The sequence below is a fragment of the Mastigoproctus giganteus genome, chromosome 12, assembly GCF_048544385.1.
Source record: "Mastigoproctus giganteus isolate SK-2022 chromosome 12, ASM4854438v1, whole genome shotgun sequence".
In the NCBI taxonomy this organism is placed as follows: domain Eukaryota; kingdom Metazoa; phylum Arthropoda; class Arachnida; order Uropygi; family Thelyphonidae; genus Mastigoproctus; species Mastigoproctus giganteus.
The window spans coordinates 41,076,288-41,100,390 of record NC_143586.1 but is presented as its reverse complement, the minus strand read 5'-3'; the positions used below and the strand labels follow the sequence as shown (position 1 = coordinate 41,100,390).

At 40.2% G+C, this 24,103-nt stretch overlaps 1 protein-coding gene across 1 annotated transcript in view; it reads right to left on the bottom strand.

Annotated features, from left to right (window-relative positions):
• The window catches only part of rdgA (retinal degeneration A), a 126,964-nt gene that overhangs the window by 59,365 nt on the left and 43,496 nt on the right, over window positions 1-24,103 (bottom strand). Inside the window, exon 2 of the mRNA XM_090386243.1 lies at window positions 2,244-2,322. Within this exon, the coding sequence (XP_090242369.1) occupies window positions 2,244-2,322 (79 nt within the window). The remainder of the gene's footprint in view (window positions 1-2,243; window positions 2,323-24,103) is intronic.

Here is a 24,103-nt window from a genome sequence, read left to right as displayed (position 1 = left end):
GTCCTGCACCGACACAACGAAGCCTCTGTTTCTTTCTTTCTTTTTTGTTCCATTGTATTTCTCTTCTTTCTTTCAAGGAGACTTTTATAAACATCTTTTCAGTTGTCACACTATTGGCTACCCCAATTTCCACGAAGAGTGTTTCCGTACTTTAATTTCGAACATCGTTCGCTATAGACTCAACTCAACATTGTATTAAACATCAAAAACAAGGATGGAAGTAATTAGCTAATATAATAAAAATAAAACAAGAAGATGGATGCTTATAATCTTAATCTTACTTTCAAGGTCCTTGTCTCGAACTTTTGGATTATTTTAAAAGAAAGATTTCATTTAACGTTTATATATATATATAAACTTTTTGAAACTGTAACTGGACTTATGCTCTTATGGAGCCACAAAAGATGGTTACGTCAGTGGGTGCCGAATATTATGCAGACTTTGTGAATTTTTCATTTTACCAAATACGTCTTCGTACGCTCTCCAGGTTCAAGAGTTAAAAGACGCCGCTTTTACAATCGAACCACCACCACCTTCCAGTATATTCGGAGAATCAATACAAAACGCCCTTCGTATTGATCAGTGTCTCTCTTCGATCTTCGAAAACTGTCTGAAATATTTTAATTTTAAATGAAGCGCTGTACACTGCGGCCACAGTTTGTAAACTCGCTATTTCCAAACTTTATAAGTGAACCAAAACTTTACGAAGACCCTGCTTTATCTAATTACTCCCCTTTTGATAAAGAGTAACTTTTAATCCCATCAAGACTGAAAAGGTCAACTTTATTGTGTGAAAACATCGGTGCAACCAAAAACAAAAGTTTTTACCGAATTTAGATGGACGGGGAGTGAATGGATGGTGGGGATTTTGTCACAAAGTATTGCATTAACCAAAGTTGCCAAGAACCAGTGTCCATTAAACTGTCTCTTCGTCCACTAATCAATATTAGGCTTAGAGCGTGCCTCGGATAATGTACAGACGTGACAATTAGTAGTGGTGCCAGAGTCAAATTAATTTAAGAATCTAGATTATGGGTGGTACTTGTAATAGTGGGGGATGTCGACAACTATGTCATGGTCATTTAAAAATTCCGTTTCCTTTCAAATGTCAAGGTCGCATGGGAAGAAATAAAGATGAAGTAAACATGTTGTCTCGCTCGCAGTAGGGCCGGATGTGAGAGGAGACTAACCTCGCTAGGATACGGTTTAAATTAAAGGCTTTGCTGGGAGAAGAGGGAGCAGTCAGCAGAGAGAAAATTCTAACGAGGGTTGGACTATCTGACCACACATCTTGTTTACAAAACTGCTTGTTATAAAGAAGTCAGTGGAATGATTATGCTCCCCGGCTCATTAATAAACTCACTGTGGGTCGTGCTGATGGGTAATGCCTGCCCTTGTTCATTCACACGTTTCAAAAGGGGTGCGATAAAATCAGTCTGGTATGCAGCGATTCCAGCCGTTGTTCTCTCGTCATGAATAAATAGTTTTTTTGGCGTTCCTTTCCCCGCAACTCCCCTCTGTCCAATTCTACTACCAATAAATTCCGTGGAGAAGACGCATTGATTTTTATTTCGAAGCAGTTAATGAAGCCATTGATCATTTTAAATGAGCTTCACCCGAGGAATGACTTAAAGGTTGTTCTTCCATTTTTGCAGCGGATCGGGCCCGTCAGCATGTTCTCCGCGGTCAACATCGCACGGGGAAGCATTTCGGATGGGCCAAGTAATTGCTGTGTAATTATCCGCGAACGACATTGACGAAAATAGATCACCATCATTCGAGGGGAAGAAGGGGGCTGGTATCACCTTGTTCAAGGGATTAGCTATCCCCCGTCTTGATTACGCATCAAATGAGAAGTGAAGTGCATAATTCATGGCCACCTGAAAAATGGGTACGGCTTACCGAAGGGGGGTCCCACCGGTGACGGATATCTAACATTTTCTTTAATGGCCACAACTTCTTACTGTTGTAGCGAAATAGTAAGGGAGGGATCGCGTGATGATGTGCTTTGTGCGTTGCATTTGTCGATTAACGTTATAGCATATCCCCCTCCACCCCCGTAGAGCATCCAGGGAGAAGTAATGGTGCCTCCAAAAGATGCGTTCAGGTGATTAAGGTCAGTGGGACGCTCAAGTTATTAGAAGGAGATTTATACATCGATATGTCACGATGGAGACTGGTTACAAGGGCACATTATCCGAAGTATTGATTTATTTAAGAACTAAGAAAAACTGTCAACTTACCTCCCAGTCCGGAGAACTTCTGATTATCCTGGTGTCTTCTCCGTCTACTGCCATCTTCTCCTCTCCCTGAATAGCTTTCCTGAAGAGAAAAAAAAACATAGATTGAATACTTTGAATGCTTCGACTATAAGAAAATCAAATAAATCTGCTTAAAAAAACTACCAAGCCACATTCACCCCTAAAAAAAAACATGCGTTACTTTCAAAGCAGTTCCATTAGCTTATCGTAGCCTAGCCGTTGCCAATAAAATCCACTTTGATAGAAGCACATAACAGCCACAAGAGAGTCACTGTTCGCATTCGTGATAAATCTCTACGAGTACTTGATACTCGGAAATGTAGGCAAGCAGAAAACTGGACAGAAAAGCGCCGATAACTCATCCATTACGTGGAAAATTGTGGTACGATTGGCCAATACACACGACCACCACGAATTTATAGATAACTGAGAACGTGTCTGAATAATGTTTATCTCCCCTAAACAAATTTCTAACAGTCCCAGACTATTGATGTAAAAAGGTTGCCAATCGCAGCCGGATCTGTCCCCAATATTTTGCTAACAGACATACCTGGCATCCCATCCTTCGCAAATACAAATAACTCTCCCTATTATCATCATCCACTCGTTCGTATCAAAACTCTTAAGTTCCTGGCCTTCAACATGTGCTCCTCCAAGATGACACACGGTGCTTCTGACGTATGCAGTAACCATAGAGACGCCAACAGTATATTCTCTGTCTTAAAACAAACAAGCAACGTTTTGTTTATCGGCAACACTTTGCCCCTATCGACAAACACTTAAATGTATGAACCTCCTTTAACTTCGTAGACGCGACATTTTACCCTGACGCGTACTTAAAGACGAACTAATCACCCCCAGTCTGATTTCTACACTACCTAAGTGCCGTTTAGATACTGACGGTGCTGGAAGTTAGGACCAAAAGGGATTCTTTCAAAATGTCTGGTCTTCAATAGTCCGGTTATGATCTCACTTCCGAAATAAGTATCGAAATGGAGTTCCTGTTGGGAAAGAAGTATTTCTACACGAAATCTATTAACCCGATCTACTGAACCAAAAGAAACTTACTTTTCATGATTTCTTCCGTTTAAGATGCGATAATTTTCTTGTGGTACATTAAAATATCCGCAAATGCTGACACACAACACACCAACTCTCTTTCTGGAACACCTCCACTAGAACTGGCGAAAAACTTGGAACTCTCCCACGGTCATGATATTGCTTGATGACGTCAGTGTCAGTTTAAAAAAAAAAAAAAAAGAGCGATGCTACACTCGCCTAGATCCCTACTTTAGGTGTCAGCAAGCAGTAAAATGTTTCCACTATTTGAACATACTCAGTCCTTCGGGTTCTGTTTATTTTGGCTTGCGAGAGACAGAAAACGAAACAAGCTAAGCTAGGAAGGAAATTGGTTGAAAGAGGTTACAGTCCTATTAAAGAACTTTAAGCACGTTGTTAGTTCCCGGAAATCTCCCTGGAAGAGAAATGAAAACACAGTTAAGGGATTCAATTAAGAAAGAAAGAAAGAAGTTGACGTCACTCACGTGCGAATAAAACAACTTTTTATACCCGTTAAAAAAAAAAAAACTTTCAGCAATGGTTGTTAAAATTTAGACAAGATTTACAAAATTGGACCAACAAATATAGAATCACACCTTCGCACCTTCCAGAAATTTGAGCTTTCCATTAATTCAAAAGATTAATTAAAAGGTTTTTAAGGAAGATTATTTAAAAAGGACCACGTTATTTTCATAATATGAAACACATATCGTTTAAATACAAAAATATAATATTGGAAAACAAAATTTCTGCATTGCCACTCGAATAGAACAGTATCACTGAAGTTAGTTACGTGCCAAAAGGTCAAGGTGTAGTAATACACTCCCTCCCCCAGTGCACAGTTATTGGTTCCTAAAATAAGACTGAATGAGTAACCCAGAGAGAAAGAGAGAGAGATGTTGGAAAGAATCCAGTTTGCAAACAGCTGGATTGATGACATCACCGAGAGGTTTTTCATCCCGTCCGAAAAAGAAACATTAATTTCGGCCCTGTTCCATACCTGGCATGGTGAAAAAGAATTTCAGTCATTAATCTCAATTATGAAGGGAAAGGTTAGTCAGACGACACCCACTTTGACTCGCGGGTCGACTTTGGTGGGTTAGAAGTGATGACGCACGAAAGTGCTTTTGGATCTCTTCCTGAGGTGGAATTATTGGAGGACTGATGAAACAAACGTTAGCAGGCACAGTTAATAGCTTAAGGCACTGAAAACAGTGTCAATTATCGTCCATCTGGTTGAAATACTATTTTTTTTTTATAGTTTTGCGTGAAAATTATCTGAACTTTGAGATTTAAGCAGTGATTTTGTACCTTGTGTACAGTGCCATATATTTTTATCTGTTTATGACGCTTCAGTTGTCTGAATATATGGAAAAACGAGCAGTAAAAAAGCGCTGTTTTCTTGATTTCATAGGCGCAACTGCTGTAGTGTATTCTAAGGGACATTTATCCCTAATCCTCAAAGCAGATCCACAGAAAGTTAACACCCAGGAAAGTAACCCTTCAAAGAGTTCAGAAAAGGTATACAAAAGCATTTGATTTACGATTAAGTGAAAAAAAAGATTTAGAACTCAGATAAACAGTACTAAAATGGCTTTAACCCCCAGGCCCCCCCTTATGACGTCCATAGAGACCCGAACAGAGTATGATGGCTATTGAAAAGAGTGGATATGGAATGTCTAATTAACGGTGGGGAGAAAAAACCTCATTTACCAAAATAATTATCGAATACGTTAACAAAGAACTTCCATCGACATCAATGACGTCATACGGATAGCAATTTATTAATTAAGATGGACGAAGGTCTGAGTTAAAGACTAGATTTACCTTTTTTTCCACCAAAACTTCACTTGGCAGCAACACGAGTGTACAATCACGCCAATATCCGGGTTAAGTCACGATACACACACACAATGAAATAACTGTAATCACACAGATCATGCGCAAAGCATTTTGAACATTTCTCAGGATTCCCCAAATAGCATTATCGAAGTCTTAGCAAATACAAGTCTGTCAATTACATTAGTTGCTTACCTTAACAAGATTCCTTTTTGATAACATGCGGCAGCAGAGACATTCGAAGTAAACCATACAGGCTTTGTCAAATAGGGTTGTTGCGTGTTGGCAAATCCTGAGTCACACAAAAGACCTTGATCAAAAAGACATACTCGTATTAGTTGTCTACATTGCTACAGTGACGCAAACAGAAAGATGTGCGTCCGTATATTTCGTAACGGAATGGCATCGACAATAAGGAAAAATAAGCAAATTTTTTATCCCGACTTTGATATAAACCAGGTGTGTAGTAACTGATCCTCTTTATGACATGCATCGAAGATACAAATCATATTTTGATATTTTGAAAGCAAGGAAGCGTTTGGAAATCATCCTGAGGGTGCTCGGGCGTGCTAGGGTCAACAGCGTAATAGTCGTACATAACCCGTCTAAAAATAACTCGATTTTTGTTTTCTTCAAATTAATATGAATGGCAGAATGTGTTTTTCTTTCAATGACGTGTGTATGTACGCCCTTGAAAGGTGCTCTCATCAAAGCCGTACTATAAAATTAGTTTCATAAATATGTAACAGAACTTTTTTACCAGGCTCTATACTTTATTTATGACGTTTCTGCCGCTATATATGATTGCCAAGTCCTGTCACGTATCTAACAGTATTTCGTTTCATGTTTGGAGAATATGGTAAAATGCTTTGCTGCTCTGAAGGAAACTTATTTTTGCATTAAAAAGTATTTAAAAAAAAATAGAATCGCCATGGATTACAGTTAAAGAAGACCATACGTTTCGGTCTGGCACATTCTAACCTTCCTCAACATCCAGTCAGAAGCAGGAATAACTGAGCAATCAACTTTGAGATTACTGAACAGAGTATTTGTGAATTAACTTTATTGTAAGCTAACTAAAGCCATTGTAACTAAAGCAACGTTTCAAGATTTGCGTTGAGTCTCGTCATCAGGACTGAAGGAGACTCAAAGATCGATGCCTGTCCCGTCGACAGAAGCAGACCGACAAGGTGACAATAAACAATGTGGTGGTCTGTTCTGTCGAGGAACTCACCTATCCTGGCGCAGGCCCAGGATAGACGCCATTTTTTTAGAGCTTTTTCAGACATGAAGAGATTCAACATCATCTTGAAACTAGTCATCTGGTTATGGTAGAGTGAAATACGAGGGGGTTCAAAAAAGATTTATATTCACTCAGAAGTAATTGTGAAAGAAATGTGATTTTTTTGTTGTTGTTTGAGATTTCTATAGGAACCACACAAATTTTGGTTTCGATCTGACAAATCATTTATTATTTACTACGCTGAATGGGGTGAAGGGTCATAATGGATAAAGTGGAATACAGATCAGTGATTCAGGTCCTCTTTCTGCAAGGGAAAACACCCAAAACAATCCAGGAAGAATTGGTCGCTTTTATGCAGAAGACTGCCCAGATTAGTGCTGTTGCACGTTGGTATAAACAATTCAAATGTGCAAGACCCTCAGTGCATGATGAAGAAATCCAAGGACTGCTGTTGCAAAAATTGAGGCATTAATCCTGGAAGATCGCCGTTAAAGAACTAGCTGCAGAACTACAAATTAGTGTAAAATCTGTGTAGAACATCAACATCCATCAACAATCGCATATGAGTAAAGTGTCTACTAGATGGATTCCCGAAAGCTGTCAAAAGGTGTGCACCTGCTCCACTATAATGCCCCTGCGCATTCCTCCCATGCTGCTGTGAGGTGTGCCTAAGGATGTGGGTTTTAAATATTTCCACATCCTGCTTATCCCCCCCACGACCTTGCACCCTCGGATTTCTTCCTCTTTCCTGCTCTGAAGTCCTTTCTTCGTAGAAAAAACTTTGCTGCTGATGATGAGTTGTGGTTTGAAGGGCAGTGAGAGGGCTTATTGTAAGCTACAATAAATTACTTCGTTAATACTCACATAGCGTCATCCAACAATTAAACAGGGACGGTCGTAGAGTTCGGGAACCCGGGTGCAAGTTTTTAAATAAGAAATTAATGATTAAAATGTTCAACAAGAGGAAAATCTTCCCACGAAAAAAAAAGAGCTGAAAACCAGCTCGTGCGTGGCAATGCACCAGTCATTCACAAGCATGAATCGAGCCACGATATTATTTTTAATGCCTCGAACGCCGAATAATTTCGTAAGTGATTATCCGCTTCTCACCCCGCGCATTGTGTGAGCGTATCACAGGATTCTAAAAATAGCCAGCACCTCTGCGCTGACGTTAATGAATCACGTCACTTATGTTAGCTGTCAGGAAGCTCACAGGTGAGCGCGATCACATAAAGGGGGGTGGGACGGGGGGAAGAAAATGTCCTAGAACATTATGGGAAGGATAAATCAGAAGGCCTTAAGGAGGGAGGCATAGCTAAAGGGTTTGCAATTTAACGATCTCTTGAGAAAACGAAGATATTTCGAAGATCTCCACTAATTGGGTCATTAGTGACCTCAAAATCGAAGTACCGGGGCAGCGTTAACTGCCTACCCGTACCTAGAATTGTAATGAACTGCACGAGAGAGTGGCTATTAAAAATCACCACGTGACCTTAAATGCGAGGAAATAAGTGTCGCGGTGTGGCAAAGACACCTCCGGAGCAAAAACGACTCTTCCGTTACCATAGTAACGATCGGAAACCATACATTGGTGTCTTGTCACTTCCATCGAGCCAACAGCGCCACCTATCCGAGAGTTAGATAAAATGAAGAGGATTTCGATGTTTTAAACGTTTCTGCACGCGAAAAGTATGATAAACTAACGCAGACGTACATCACCGTCCATAGTATCTTATGGCGTGTATTCATCGTTAACATAATACACTAACTGGCCAAAAAATTAGAAACCTTTTGCAATTGGTGTCGACAGATAATTAAACGTACAGTAGTTGTATGGCATGATTACAAGTCATTTTGTTTCAGATAAATACTGTACGCTAAATCGATCCAGTAGTCCATCCACATAATAGGGCTCACAATTCAAAAAAACAAAGGAAATGAAAGAAAGAATGCGGCAGAAAGTCTGTACCCCGAGAAGGAGACTGCAGGAATTTAAAGCGAATTGTGCAGAAGAATGGAAGATCCAGTGTGCAATGAATAACTAAAAAGTTCAATTCAGGCAAAGAAAGACTCAACTGCGTGCAGCGAGTTGAAGAATCTGAGATTAGGTAGTCGTGAGCCTATACGAAGCCACTTTTTTCTGGAAAAAAAAGTCGAAAGATTAGACTGGAGTGGTGCCACCAACGCCAAGCCTGGACTGTGGAATGGTGGAAAAGGTTGTGTGGTCTGACAAATCTCAATTTACACTTTTTGCACCATGTTAGGCTGAAAGTGTGGCGTGAACCTCATGAAGCTATGTTTCCACGCTCTCGTGTCCACTACTCAAGAGGCTAGAGGTGGTATCACGGTATGGAGTATGTTCTGTCGGTACGGAGTGCGTCTGCTCATACCGTTACCTTCGATGAACAACTTTCTGTCGTATCGGATCACCTTCACCCCGCAATGCTTCATTTTTACCAGGATTGCGATGGATTCTTTCAAGACGACAGCCAACTATCCACCGTACAAAATTTGTGCCTCAATGGTTCGAAGAACATTCTCAAGATTTCCAAATCTACCCCCGCTGCCTAATTCTCCAGGCCCGAATCCAATTGATAATGTCCAGGATATGTTGAGGGAACTTCGCCTTCGCCGTTCTCTGCCGACCACAATACAGCAAAAAGCAAATATCCTAATGGAAGAATGGTCAAATCTGAAACTAGACTTCCTCAAACGCCTAGTAGAAAGCATGCTACGATGCGCACGTGGCTGTAATTCAGTCAAAGGGCAGCCTCTCCCCCCTTACTATATACTGAATAAGGGTTTCTAGCTTTTTGGCCAGCGAGTGTAGGTGTATTTCTCTCGGATTCTGTAAATAGTCAATACTTCGTGTGGCAGTCACAGTCCTTTGCAATCGATATACAAAACACAGCATTACAGTTGCTCATAGAAGCTGCTTTACAGGATTAATTTGTTCGTAGATTAGTAAACAAATCAGATATATTTCCTTTCACTCTACCAGGAGCCTGGTAGTGAGAGAGCAAGACAAGATACACAAACTGTCTCTTAATTCTTAACAGCAGAAGCAATTTGAAAATATTGGATTGAGATCGCCCTGCTTTGTGTCTTGGATTAACCTGTACAATTGACTCCCAGTGGAGAGATTTTCGTGAAACTTTGTATTTGGGTCTTTCAGAAATATTGTACCATCCCAAATTTTAAGCTGATTCTTAAAAGATACTGTAATATAACAAAAAGAGTGTTGGAAATCTTTGATCCCGTTTCAAGTCTCAAAGTTTACTAATCTCGGACGGAGCTCTTTGACGCTCTTGGAACAGAGAAGTTTTTCCTGATTTATTTTCTGATTTATTAGCTTAAATTGGCATATTAACTTATTTTCTAGAGTAGCTTTATATTCCTAATTACTATACTTAGTGTAAAGTTTAACTTAGACAGAGATTTTGTAGGTATTACTTAGTATCGGTAATGGTATCAAATCCACGTGTTACAAATTGAACGAGAGGTTTTTTTTTTTTTTTTAACCAAATTTAGTCAATTTATTAACCAATTGTTATATCAAATTATCTTCTATAAGTAGATTATAGACCTAGTCAGGATCCTTAGTTTATTCTAAATTGAGATAGCGAGATTTGGAAGCTAATCAATACTTACGAGTCCGTAGAAATACCGTTCGTGAATTCCCGCCATTTTTACACGATAGCATAAGCTTAGTGTCGTATAGTGCATAACATAATACTGTATTGTCAATTAATCAGTAAATCTATTAATCTTGATAAACTTTATTGTCGATTAAATTGTACTTTTAACTCTATATATATAACGACTTAACCGTAACAAATAATTAATACATAACTATAGTGGTACACGTGATACGAAGTTGTATAAAGGGAACTCGTAGAAAACACTCGATACCGAAAAAATAAATATAGCGTTATAACTGTTTTGGGATATAACTTAAGGATTTTAATTTGTTCTAAAATTGAAATTTTATTGAATTAAATCGGAATCATGACTCAGACCAGAGCAGCAAAGCAAAAGGCTCATGCTAATGGGAGTGCTGTGGCTCAGAGCAGAACTGAGGGGGGCAGTTGTCCTCTGACTCACAGCCTTATAAAATGCACTGTTTGCTTGATGTTTGCAGAGCAATCGGGTAAGGGACATGATACTGCCGTGGGGGATGTCTTTGTGTGTGTGCGATGCAAGGAGTGTATCGATATCAGGCAACAACTCAGCGTTCTTGTGGGCCTATATGAGAGCTTGAAGGACAGGGTGGATGCCCTCGAAGAAACTAAATTGAGGGACCCATCAAGCTCTCAGCTGCCCACATCAACGCCAGAGCTTGCACTTGGGCATCACGTGACACAGAGACAACCCCCAAGGCAGAATGCGCTGGTCCCGAAGGAACTAGTAGTTGTTGGTGACTCTATTGTCAGGGAAACGGGGAACATGCTTTGTAAAAAGGATAGGTGGAATAGGACCAGTGTATGTCTGCCAGGGGCAAAGGTTGATGACGTTGTAGAGCGGATATCATCTTTTAAGGGCCCAAAAGGTGATATAGTTGTACACGTTGGCACTAATGATATCAAGAGTAGGAGACCGGCAGAATTGCTTAACAAGTACAGGTCACTGTTGAAAAAAAAGCCATGAATTAGGGTTGAATTTGAAAGTGTCTGCAATTCTGCTCAGACACGATAGGAGGGAGTATATGGTGAGAGCCTTGTCGATCAATTCGGCCTGAAACGATTGTGCAAGGCTCAAAGGGTAGAATTTTTTTCAGCCTGGACTGTACTTGTTAACAGGAGAGATTGCTTCTACAGGGATGGGATACACTTAAATAGAAAGGGTGCAAGAATATTTGCTGATGCTATCGAGGCAGTGTTAGGTGGGTCGGAAAACTGCTAGCTTGGGGGGAGACAAAGACGAATAGATTAACAGTAGCCACTGGCAGAGGTGGAAGTGATTCTTGCACTGCTTCTGTTGGAATGAGCAGAAGCCTGAAAAACAAGATGCATGATATTTCAGAGACTGCTGGGAGTCATTGCGGTACAAGTAAACACATGGGTTGTCTTAGGGTAGCCAAGAATAGAAACAGGTGCATGTATACCTGCGTGTACACCAATGCTAGGAGTTTGGTAAATAAATTTGATGAATTTGAGGTATTGCTCAAAACATCAAAGGCAGATATTGTGGGGATTTCAGAGACGTGGTGTCACACAGATATAAGGGATGCAGAACTGGAATTTGGGAAGTACAACGTCTACAGAAAGGATAGACAGGATAGGAAGGGGGGAGGGGTTATGCTATTAGTTAAAAAACACATAAAATCCAAGGAAGTGAAGCCAGTCGACATCGCTGGACAGTGCAGTGTTGAGTCAGTTTGGTGTGACATAAACATTGGGAGATCAAAATTGAGAGTAGGAGTGTGCTATAGGCTAGGCCTAATGACTCTGATGAGTATAACAAGAAACTGTACAGAGAAATAGAGTGGGCCAGTAAATCAGAGAGTCTTATAATGGGGGATTTTAATTTCCCAGATATTGACTGCAATTTGTGGGTTGGTCACTCACACACTAGCAAGGCTTTTGTGGATTTATTGGATGATTGTTTTCTACATCAGCATGTTCGTGCGGCAACAAGAGGGAGGAATACTCTTGATCTGATTATCAGTAGTGATTCTTCATGCATAAAGAATCTGCAGATAAATGAATCACTAGGTGGCAGTGATCACAGTGTGCTGAAGTGGGATTTACTCAAGGAGGTAACTACCATCAGAAGTAAAGGGAAGGGTTTTTGTTTTCGTAAAGGCGACTATGATGGTCTGAGACAGTATTTAAATTCTATACAGTGGGACCAACTGATGATGTTACCAACAGCAAACTCAAAATGGGAAGCATTCAAGGAACTAATCTTGGAAGCTACCAGGCTTTACATACCAACTAAGAAATATTGTTCAAGGTTTAGGCCTAAATGGTTGTCAGATGAACTAATGAGGCATGTGGCAGAGAAGAAAAATGCATGGAACACATACAAATTAATGGGTGACATGGAAGCCTATGATAGATATAAGTTGGTCTGTAACCAAGTCACAAAGGAGATTAGACAGGCAAAGGCAGACTACGAAAAATCCTTGGCAAAGGATGCAAAGGTCCTTGAGGTTGTCACAGACATTCTCTCAGATATGCCAGACAAGCTGTACTTGCTACCTGGGAGTCTAAAACGCTGATGGAACAGATATTCGGGTGACACTCAAGTCAAGTGGACCCAATTTCGGCGAAGTCCGGACGGTCTGTGACAGCCAAATCCTCTGCTTGCACCTTCACGATGGTGGGACTGTTAGTAATCCTGGGTATAACCTCCATGCATAAGCACATGGTGGATGACCACGCAGGTGTGAACCAACGTAAGCAGGGGTCGAGGTGTGGCGCCCACACCACATGGAGGAATGCCGCCCCTCTATGTTACCAGGCAGTACTAGGTGGTAGATGACTCTCATCAACCGGTGAAATACCACCACTTTGCTTATTGGAGGCTTGAAGTGGTGGAACCCATGTTTAGTCTCTAGAGCTAAGTTCCGGTCAACCCTTCCCTATCTCTTCCATCATGCAGTATGATTGATGACTTTTGAGGTTATGATGAACGTCGTGGGGAGATCCAATATTCCTTACATTTCGAGGGTACAGCTCTAAAACGGTTTTCGCAGGCCGGCCGCTAGTTAGTACACCGGACCGAACCTATTGGTAACTCTCTAGGAGGCTTCCGGATCAGCTAGTGAATAATCTTGCTACCTCTACTCTGCCAGATAGTGACTGGAGGGAGTCCGAGTAGTGTGTATGCGGGGAGCATTGTCGAGGCCACGTTATGTCAAGGATCTGGGTATATTCTTACCATTTGTACGCCATGTCCAAAAATTTCATTACTTCATACAGCATGTCCCACCCACTTTTTCTTACTATTGAATACACCATGAATTGCCAAACTAATAGAACAAGCTTATCTGCGAAAACATCTAAACCTCCCAAGGATTTCCTAATTCATTTCACAAATATACGTGGTCTCAATTCTAATCTCAACGATGTCCATTTCCACTTGCAGTCTGCCAAACCCCATGTACTTTTTCTGACAGAATCTCAGTTATCGGTTAATTCAACTACTGCTCATCTCAGATGCCCAAATTATTCACTGTATGATTCCTTTCGCCTCAAAGGTGGTACTTGTGCATATGTCCGTTCTGATATTCCCTGTCAGAGACTTGGCAATTTGGAATCTCCTCTCTTTGATCTTCTCTGGCTTAAAATCTCTCTACCTCATTGTGTCAAATTCATCTGTTGTCTCTACCGTTCCCCAAACTTCACTAATCACTTGGAGCTCTTTGACTTCCTCTCGTTGCAACTTGACTTTCTCCAGTCCAACTTTCCTAACAGTGAGGTAATTTTCCTTGGTGATTTTAATGTTCACAACTCTAGCTGGCTTCCGTTTTCTAGTCACACCGACCCAGCAGGTCGAGATGCTGAGGCTTTTGCAATTACTAATGACCTAGCACAGATTGTTCATTTACCTACAAGAATACCGGACAATCCTAATCATACAGCCAATACGCTTGATCTTTTTCTCACAAACAACCCTTCTAAGTACACGGTCGAAGTGAGAGGTCCTTTAGGCACTTCAGACCACAACTTGGTGATTGTCTCTTCTCCAATGGAACCTTTATCTCATGGCTATTCCCAACCTCGTGTTGTTTGGCATTACAAGAATGCGAAATGGGATGACCTGCGAGACTTCTTTTCTTCTTTTTCTTGGTCTGATTACTGTTTCAAAACTCCTGATGTCAACGTTTGCTCAGATCGTGTCAGTGAAATTATTCTTGCAGGAATGGAATCCTTTATCCCACACTCCACTTTAAAATCTCGTCCTTTATCTAAACCTTGGTTTTCCAATAAATGTGCTAAGGCTGTTCAAGAGAAGAATGTTGCATATCGTAATTGGCTTGTTTCTAATTCTTCAGTTTCATTTTCTGCCTACACCAAAGCTCTCAACAATTGTAAAGCAGTTATTAATCAGTCCAAACTAGAGTTTGAACAGGCTAAGAGTAGAAAACTTGCTTCTTGCCCAAATGGTAGCCGAGCATTCTGGTCTCTTGCCAAAGCTATTGGCCGCAACTTTTGCCCATCTCTGCTTCCACCTCTGTCCAAACCAGATGGTTCTGTTGTCACTTCAGCTAAGGATAAAGCTGACCTGCTAGCATCCCATTTTTCTTCCAGCTCATGTATTAATGAACTTGGTAAAATACCTCCCACCATTCCCAACACGGTCCATTCAATGCCTCCTGTGGTCTTCCGTCAAAAGGATATCAGAAGGATTTTGATGAATCTTGATGCTAAGAAAGCTCCAGGTCCTGATGGTATTTCTCCACTTGTTCTCAAAATCTGTGCTCCTGAACTTACTCCTATTCTTTGCCGCCTTTTTTCACTTTCTTATTCCAAAGGTGTTTTTCCTTCTGCTTGGAAATTTGCTCATATCCAGCCAGTTCCTAAAAAGGGTGACAAATCCCTCCCATCCAATTATCGTCCCAATTGCAATTACTTCTACTCTTTCTAAAGTAATGGAGAAATCAATTAACCGCCATCTCTTAAACTACCTAGAAACCTTCCGTCTGATCAACGATCGCCAGTATGGATTCCGTCAGTGTCGATCCACTGGTGATATTCTGGCTTATGTTACCCATTTATGGACTAATTCAATGGAAAGGTTCGGTGAAACACAAGTAGTTGCTCTTGACATCTCAAAGGCTTTCGATCGTGTTTGGCATAAAGGTCTTCTAAACAAGCTTCCATCTTATGGTTTGCCAACTGTTTTTAGTAATTGGTTATCCAGTTTTCTCTCTGATCGCTCACTGAGGGTGATGGTAGATGGCTCTCTGTCTTCTAACTTCTCCACTAATGCCGGTGTCCCCCAAGGTTCAGTTCTTTCCCCCACTCTTTTCCTCTTGTATATTAATGACCTTCTTCCATTGACTGGAAATCCTATCCATAGTTTTGCTGATGATAGCACATTGCATTCAACTTTCCATTTTGAGAAACCTTGCCCTGCTCAATCAGCTTCAACTTCTCGAAAATCTGCTACCAATTCCTTAAATGCCGATCTTCAGGTAATTCTCCAGTGGGGCAAAGACAACTTAGTTGATTTCAACCCTTCTAAAACTCAGTCTTGTCTTATATCTCGCAAAAAGGATTCTTCTGCTCCTATGCTTATCTTTAGTGACACTCCAATTTCTAGGCAAAAGGATATATCTCTTTTGGGGATTATCCTGACTTCTAATCTCTCTTGGCACAAGCACATTACAAATATTGCTTCCTCTGCATCTAAAAAACTTGGTTTTCTCTTTCGCTCTCGGCGTTACTTTTCTTCCAAACAGCTGCTCACTCTGTATAAATCGCAAATCCGCCCTGCCATGGAATATTGTTCCCACATTTGGGGTGGTGCCCCCAAAACCTCTCTCAGGCTTCTTGATTCCATTCAGAAGAGGGCAGTTAGGTTAATTAATGATTCATCTTTAACAGAGTCTCTCCACTCGCTTTCTCATAGACGTACTGTTTCTGCTGCATGCCTCTTCTACAGATATTTCCATGAGCACTGTTCTTCTGAAATTGGCTTCTATAATTCCCGCTCTCTCTTTCAAAACAGTCCGAACACGTGCCGCCACCAGCCAACATCCATTTACTGTCCAACTTCAAACCCACAGAACCAACTTTTCATCTTCCTCATTTATTCATTCAACTGCCGTTTTCTGGAACAACCTTCCTTCATACGTATTTCCTGAAAATTACAATCTACAGAAGTTCAAGTCCAATGTCAATAAATATCTTCTTTCGTCTTCTCAACCTCCAACCCAAGCACGGTATTAAGTACTATAGGTTCTAATACCTCTCGTTGTTTGGTGTTCACATAAAAAAAAAAAAAAAAAAAGAAAAAGAGTTCTTTACCTATTTAAACTCAAGAAGGAAAGGGATGAATCAGATTGGTCCACTGGATATTGATGGTTCAACAGTTGAGGATCCTGCTCAGGTGGCTAACAATCTAAACAAGTATTTTGCATCTACATTCACGCATGAGGAGTTATTCAGGAAGGAGAATGACGTAGGTAAAGTAAACATTGGCAGTGAGCTAGATGATTTTGTAATAACTGAGAGGAAAGTGGAGGAGAGATTGTTGAGGATAAATATAAAAAAAGGCACCTGGGGTGGATGGGATCTATCCAGTTATATTAAAGGAGGCAGCAAAGGAAGTATGCAAACCCCTAGCCATAATTATGAGAGCTTCTTTGGACTCAGGGGAGGTACCCATAGACTGGAGATGTGCAAATGTAACCCCAATTCACAAAGGAGGATCAAAGGCTGACACAAGTATTTATAGACCTGTTAGTTTAACTTCTGTTCCAGGTAAATTAATGGAGGCACTGGTTAAAGAAGCACTGCAGGATCATCTAGACAAGAATTCAGTTATAGCTCAGACGCAGCATGGTTTTGTTAAGGGCAGGTCTTGCCTGACCAATTTGATCGGATACTATGATGTAGTCACAAAAGAACTGGATGCAGGGAATAACTTTGATATTATATATTTGGATCTTAGAAAGGCTTTTGATACTGTTGCACATGGAAGACTGCTGATCAAATTGGAGCAGTGTGGCATTGGAGGCAAATTGCTGCTATGGATAAGGGGATGGTTGAGTGGCAGAAGACAGAGAGTGGTAATCAATGGACACTGCTCAACGTGAACTAATGTTATTAGTGGAGTTCCTCAGGGTTCAGTGTTGGGTCCGTTGTTGTTTTCGGTGTTTATGAATGATATTGATGATGGTATATCAAGTTTAATGTCCAAGTTTGCAGATGATACAAAGGTTGGCAGGGTTGTTAAGGACACTACTGACGCTATGCTGCTGCAACAGGATCTGGAAAGGTTGAACAGATGGGCTGAGAGGTGGCAAATGAAGTTTAACATTGACAAATGTAAAGTACTACATATGGGAAGCAGTAACCACAGAGCAACGTATCAACTCTGCGGTACTACACTGACAGTGGTGGAGAATGAAAAGGACCTGGGGGTAATTGTGCAGGCAGATATGAAGTTCTCTGAGCAGTGCAGACGAGCTGCAAGAGTAGCTCATGGAGTATTGTCAATGATATACAGGAATTTTTCCAGCAGGGATAAGGAGGTGATTATTCCCTTGTATAAGGCAATGGTTAGGCCACATCTTGAGTACTGTATACAGGTCTGGAGGCCTCATTTCAAGAAGGATGTAGAGCTGCTGGAACGGGTACAGAGCAGGGCAACAAGATTAGTGAATGGAACAAAGGGTTGCTCTTACGAAGAAAGGCTCAAGTTTTGCAAATTACAGAGTCTGGAAACTAGGCACCGGCGAGGTGATCTGATAGAGGTGTATAAGGCTTTGAATGGTTTGAGCATGCTCAATGCCAATGGGATTCTTCATCTTGCTCAGAATAATCACCTCAGAGGGCATAAATTCAAATTGAGGAAGGACGGATGTCGGATAGATGTGCGGAAATTTGCCTTTGGCCAGCGGGTGGTTGGTTGGTGGAACAGACTTCCATCACTTGTTGTTGAAGTTGATAGCCTAAACAAATTTAAGGCTCAACTGGACAGGTATTTCGAACGAACGGAGGGGTGAAATGGGAGTGGTGTGTTTTTTTTTGGCTGATGCTGAATAAGCTTGCTTTCTTGCATCATATGCCTCTACTAATGCTAAATCTCTTTGTATTAGATATTCCGGACTACGCATCCTGATTCCAAAACTGTAGAACATATTTTTAAAACAGATGGCTACAAACAGCTGGTTTTGGAAGATATAAAAACGTTCGTTCTGTTTACAAAACAGATACTAAAAGCTCCATCTCAAATGGAGCCTTGTATGACATTAAAGATCTCCCACAACATTGGGAAATATGGGACTCCATTCTGCATAATAATTAATAGCGCTTCAAGCTGTTTTAGTCTGGTGAAAGCGAGTTTTTTGTCTGTACAGGAGAAGGAAAGGTGGACAAGATATTTCTATTCACAGAGCCTCCGTGTCTTCTGAAGTTGGAATGGAGCATAAATTACCGGAGGCCAAAATCAGTCGTGTTTTTAAATTCAAAAAAGAGCTCACGTCTGGAAAGTGGCGCTGTAGGCGTTTGAAATGATGTCCGTGATGAATGATAAAGTGCAAATGTGCACGTGCGTCAGAACCGCTCACTCACACATACACACACACACGTTCGAGTATGCTCGAGAGAAAATAAGATTTTAATCCCCAAAGACGATTACGAGTGTCTGTTTCTTTTCTCTGTGGACGAACAACTTAATGGAGGGAACGGTGCTTGATTTATAGGAAGAATCAGCGATTTGCTTGCTTCTGTTCTGCTGCTTTGCCCATTCTAATAATTGTGCATGTTACACGAACGTGCCACTTGCGCTAACTGAACGTAATTGGATAAAGTACTGATGCCTACTTCTGTGAGAAGCTGCTGGAAATGACAGGCAAATGGACCAACACGGATCGTTAAAGACAGGAAGCCGAGACTCGGATGGTGGAACTAGAGATATCTAAAAATAGACACCTCCAAGGTATCCTCCATTTAGTTTTGTTTTTTTACTGCATCTACGGCTAACAAAACTTGGTTGAGAAGTTTCCTAATTTCTCATAATACCAGTGGGTGAAGATCAGTTTTATTAACTTCAAGCGCGTTCACTTCAACTGATGAGGAACTTGGCCATGGCAAAGGGTACCAGGTCAACTGGAGGTCAGCCACTCTACCTCCACTGTCGATAGCGAGGAACCGAAAGAGATTAAACTGATAATGGTGGAAATTACCATGATATCATGTACAAGTTTTATAATCTGGATCTACAACATTCAAAAGGTATGTCTTTGTTCGTCTGTCTGTCCTGTTTCTTTAAGTCATTATCGAGTTCATGTAGTAACGCAACTGTTCACTACACCTCAGAGTGGTACAATTAGATTCTAGACTACATCTTGAACTATTTACTGTGAGAAATGCAAACCACTCGGACATGCCTTATTGAAACATAACATTTCACAGATCTTCAAAAAAGATGGTTTTGCAAAGAAAGACTCCATACTAGCGAGGATAATCATTACTCATAAAATGCAGTAATGATAATTTGCTGCTACACTCTGTTCTTCCATAGATAGCATAAGCAGAGTTCCACATTCTATGGGTATTCTACAGTATTCTAATGTCCTGTTCTGAGTTTATTCTGAACAGTTTAACCCAACTAAGTTACATGGAACAAAATGGTACTAAAATAAACATTTCAAGAGAAAAAGTAGCCTCAGAATCAAGACTAAATTCTTAATTCAGTCTTGTCTCCTAGAAGCCCAAAGTTATTTCATAAAGTTTGAATTTTATAAGGCATGAAATTGAGTGCATTTATATGGTGGCAACAACTCCCTTCCTTAGATTTGAAATTAATTCAGCGTTTATTCGTTAGTTCTTTTGTTACACACAAAGACGACCCTTGCAGTTACCTTTTTCTAGAATTTCAATAAATTTTGGGGAGTTTTTCGTAACAAACTAGTTTAAACAAAAGTGTCATCAGAGTAAAATGGAAACAGGAGCTTTGATATTCCCGGTGGAAGAGTAGAAAATTGGACCAGAATTTAATAGAATACGTTATGAGCAAACTAGGTCGGAATTATTTATTACAGAAGGGATGATTGTTCGAAGGAAATCTCTTTAATAAGAAAAGTAGCTTACATTTGCTAAATCTGGAGAGGCTGAAGGTAAAAGTTAACTGTCGTGTGTGTTTTCAACCTGGTTAACTGCAAGGATTAAAGAGATTGAATGCATTTTTTAGACTTTGAGTTCCTTCAGAAAAATCCTCCAAGACCTAATTATAGAGCTGAAATGGAAAACAAAATAGATGAGCGCAGACAAAGAAGATTATCTCCAAACAGCAGAATCTCATTCTTTATTTGTTTTCTTATTTCAATTCCTTCACTAATAAATGAAAGGGCTTATTGGCACACTTCGAAAGCATTTCCAGATTGTGTTTTCGTTTCCGAATAGATACATTTAACCTTAAAAAAATGTTTAATTAAAACGAGGGAAAATTAAAAACTAAGTGGAAGGAAGGGCAAATACTAATTAACCCACCTAAGCCTTAAACCGTTAAAAATATTTTGTAGCACAGGAAATTAATACCGGTACAATACCCTTGACTGAAAGAAAAATGCGAGGGGTTTACCGAGAAAACAGATAAAGACATGTGGGAAGGGATAACAAGATTCAAACTTTTCTCTTAAAGTAACCACAACATTAAACCTATGAGAGTTCGTTGGTTGTTGTAGGCGCATCAACAACTAAGGCCATACATATTACGCCGTATATACAAATGTCTGTAAATTGCGTGTGATTTGTGGTTGATTTGATGTTCACTGGATGAAATTGGGATTAGACCTCAGAAGCCTGGTCTAGCAAAGCGGCATATTTCGTAATCAACAAGGATTTGATGACTTAGTGGGGAGTTGGGTCAAACCAAATCGAATGCGCAGCTCCTGAGCTCTGATATGGTTTCACCCGTTTGGATCCAAAATGAAAGGCATCCATATACAGAAAGCATTTAACCTAAGTACGTTTTCACATTGTTATAGAATTCCTGTGCTATTAGTCTGATGTGATTAGTCTTTATGAAGAAATTGGTATCAGTCAAAAGTCCTGAAGAATGGTGTCTTTTAATGGACAGTTAAAATAAAATTTTGAAAGCTGTATTGCTTCAACAACGTGAAGCCATCGATATCTTTTGCACCCTTTGTCAATGAAAACCACAGATATTTGAAGCATGTGTTAGAGAAAATATGACCAGTATAAATATGTGTTTGGAGGTAGAGGAATTCAAGTTGCTACGGTTCCTTCCCGGTTTGCAAGTTGGTTGTAGTCTTGTCGATGTATTATATAATTCCAGAGTGAGGTGGATTTCTGTGAAGTCAGATTGGTTTCCTGCGGGCAGAAGGCAATGGGATCATATTGTGCAAGGAAATCACGGATGTCAGTTAATGTATTGCGGTAACCTCTACAGTTCATTTGCAGAAATGTATGCATTATTTGCGCTTAATTTAGAGGTACCCTCAGTTTATTTCCGAGTTGGTGTTAATTTTTGTCTTTCAGTTTTAGGTTTCCCCTTTATTGCGAAGTACTGTTTGCAGTATCCATTTCCACTTGGCAAACAGTTCTAGAATCTGATCATCGTATGATTTGTCTTCAAAATCCGTACTGTCTGATGTTATTTGGTATTGTATCAGGGATCTGTGGGTGTACCAGTAACAAGCTGAGGAACAGTAGCTGATTGTATGGTTATAGATGTATTTACTGCTTTACTGGGTTTACATGGAGCTTGGTTTACTAGTACGATGACCAATATTGACCTAGCTCATTGAGTAAGAGATTCGCTGGGTGGGATGGTCACTTCCGTTTGAGTAGTAATTGATATTCTTTTCTTGATTCCCTGAGCATAAATTTGATTGTCTGTGGTTGGGAATGGCAGGAATTTTTTTGGCTTCCTGATAGGTTACGTTATGCTCAAATTTGTATCGCTGTATCGTTATTCTTGTTTACAGAGGGGACACTCCTTGAAATAGGTAGGATATTCCTGTTTGTATTTCAGACATTTGGGTGTTGTAGCTGTGCAGTCAGTTTGGTTATGCGCAGTAGATCCACTTGTGGCGCAGGTAGCTGCTCTCCTGCAGACCGCGTGCGAATGCCCAAACTTATGCTACACGTAGCAACTAAGGGATTTGGAATATAAGCTTTGACAGGACAGGTAAGGTAAGGTAGCCTGCCTTGATCGCTCTTGTTGGTCTGGGTTTGATGAAGATTAGAATTATGTTCGCGTGGGAACTAATGTACCTTCTTGCTTTCTCATGATTGATCTCACATTAGTCACTTCTTGATATTACAGTTGTTGCTTTAGTTCTTCTTCTTCTTATAGATTGATCGGGTCCCACACAGTAATAATGCTTGTGATGTATTCAAGGAAACCTGTGGGGAAACGGTAACACAGAATGTTGTGAGATTTTGTAATTTCTTAGATTGCCGAGCAGTAGCAACTTCGACTAGTAAGTTCTTTGATCTTAGGCGACAAACTGACTTCATTGTGTCTATTGCACTTTCTTGGCATTTTTTTCAGTAGAAAAGAGGAGCGTTTTCCAACAGGTTGGTCCTGCTCTAATGGATAATGAGGAAGTTGGATCACAGATTCTGCCTATGTCAGTCTTTTGATGTTTGCTGAGACAGAAGATCTCTCCTCATATTTAAGACCTGTTATGTTCTGGTATGTGAACCCAATGGATTTCTGGGTTCAAATACCAGAAAATGGTTGCTCCATTTCGTCCTGGAAGGGAGAACTTTACCCTTACTAACCCGAAGGGAGAACTTTACAACAACTAACCCAAAAATAATAAATAAAATAAACAATAATAATAAAATTAAAAGAAAAAGTAAACATCCTATTCCTTTCCCTGCTCTCGTAGGTGAGGAGGAAATCACAAAAAGGTTTTTCCAGCTGGGTTTTCCGTTCATAACTTTTTCCAGCTGACCTTTGATATTTACCAAAGCTCTCGCAGAAGCGAATTATTCCAGTAATGAACAATTCATGACTAAAAGGAAAATTTGTACAATCACAGAACAAGATAAACCTCTTTCCCCATAATTTCAAACTATCTTCTTTTTTTTCTTATGGAATCATTTATAACAGTAAAACCATTTTCGCCTTCATTCATTTTTACTGTTCCTCTCAGAGCTTTATACACCTCAATTAAGTCCCCTTTAAGGCATTATATTCACTTAATAGCAGTAACTTTAAAATAAAATTGATATTAAATTAATATTGTAATTACAAATACAGGTTGTCCTACATATTTTTTCTGTCGTTACAATTTGCTTTGTTTTATATTTTTGCATTAAATTATTTACATTTCTCATATAAATAAAGCTCACATTTTATAGTAATTCTGGTGATTTGGTCAAGATTTCATCGATAATTTGGCTTCTGTATCTTCTATTTTCTCCAAACTTATTTGGATCTATGGACAAGGTGTTGAATCATGTTACACGGGAACATTCCTTTCAGGGAGTCCAGGATAGTGAGCTTCACCCTAAGTGGACGTTTCCCGCTCTGGTGGTTTCTATTGCTTGCTTTGGGAAATGAGGTAATATCCTCTATCGATGGGGCATCAATCTGACGGGTTAGCAGCTTAGAGAATGCGCACAATTTTTTTTTTTAAGAACAGTGAGCTTCCAGGGGGTCATGCCTAGATTGACTAGAAGAATAGATTTGGAGATGGTGAACGGGTTCACTCCCAAACGGTTCAGCCACTGCAGAATCCAGTATTCCGTCGCCAAGAATATGTTACGCAGAGAGGCAGGTGCTGAGGACCAGATTTCAGATGCATATAGTGGTATAGGAGTGAGACACCTATCAATGTATTGACAAATCAGATTGATGTTGTGGCAGCCTACGAGCTCCTGGCGGATAGCCCAGAATGCAGCACAGGTCTTCTTCTTTGTCTTCAGGAAGTGATCTTTGAAATTTCTTTCCTCGTCCGAGTGCCCTTTTGCAGATCTCACAAAGCGGAATGCCCTTCTTTGAACCCTTTCAAGAGGATCAATGTCTCAAGGTTTCAACACGT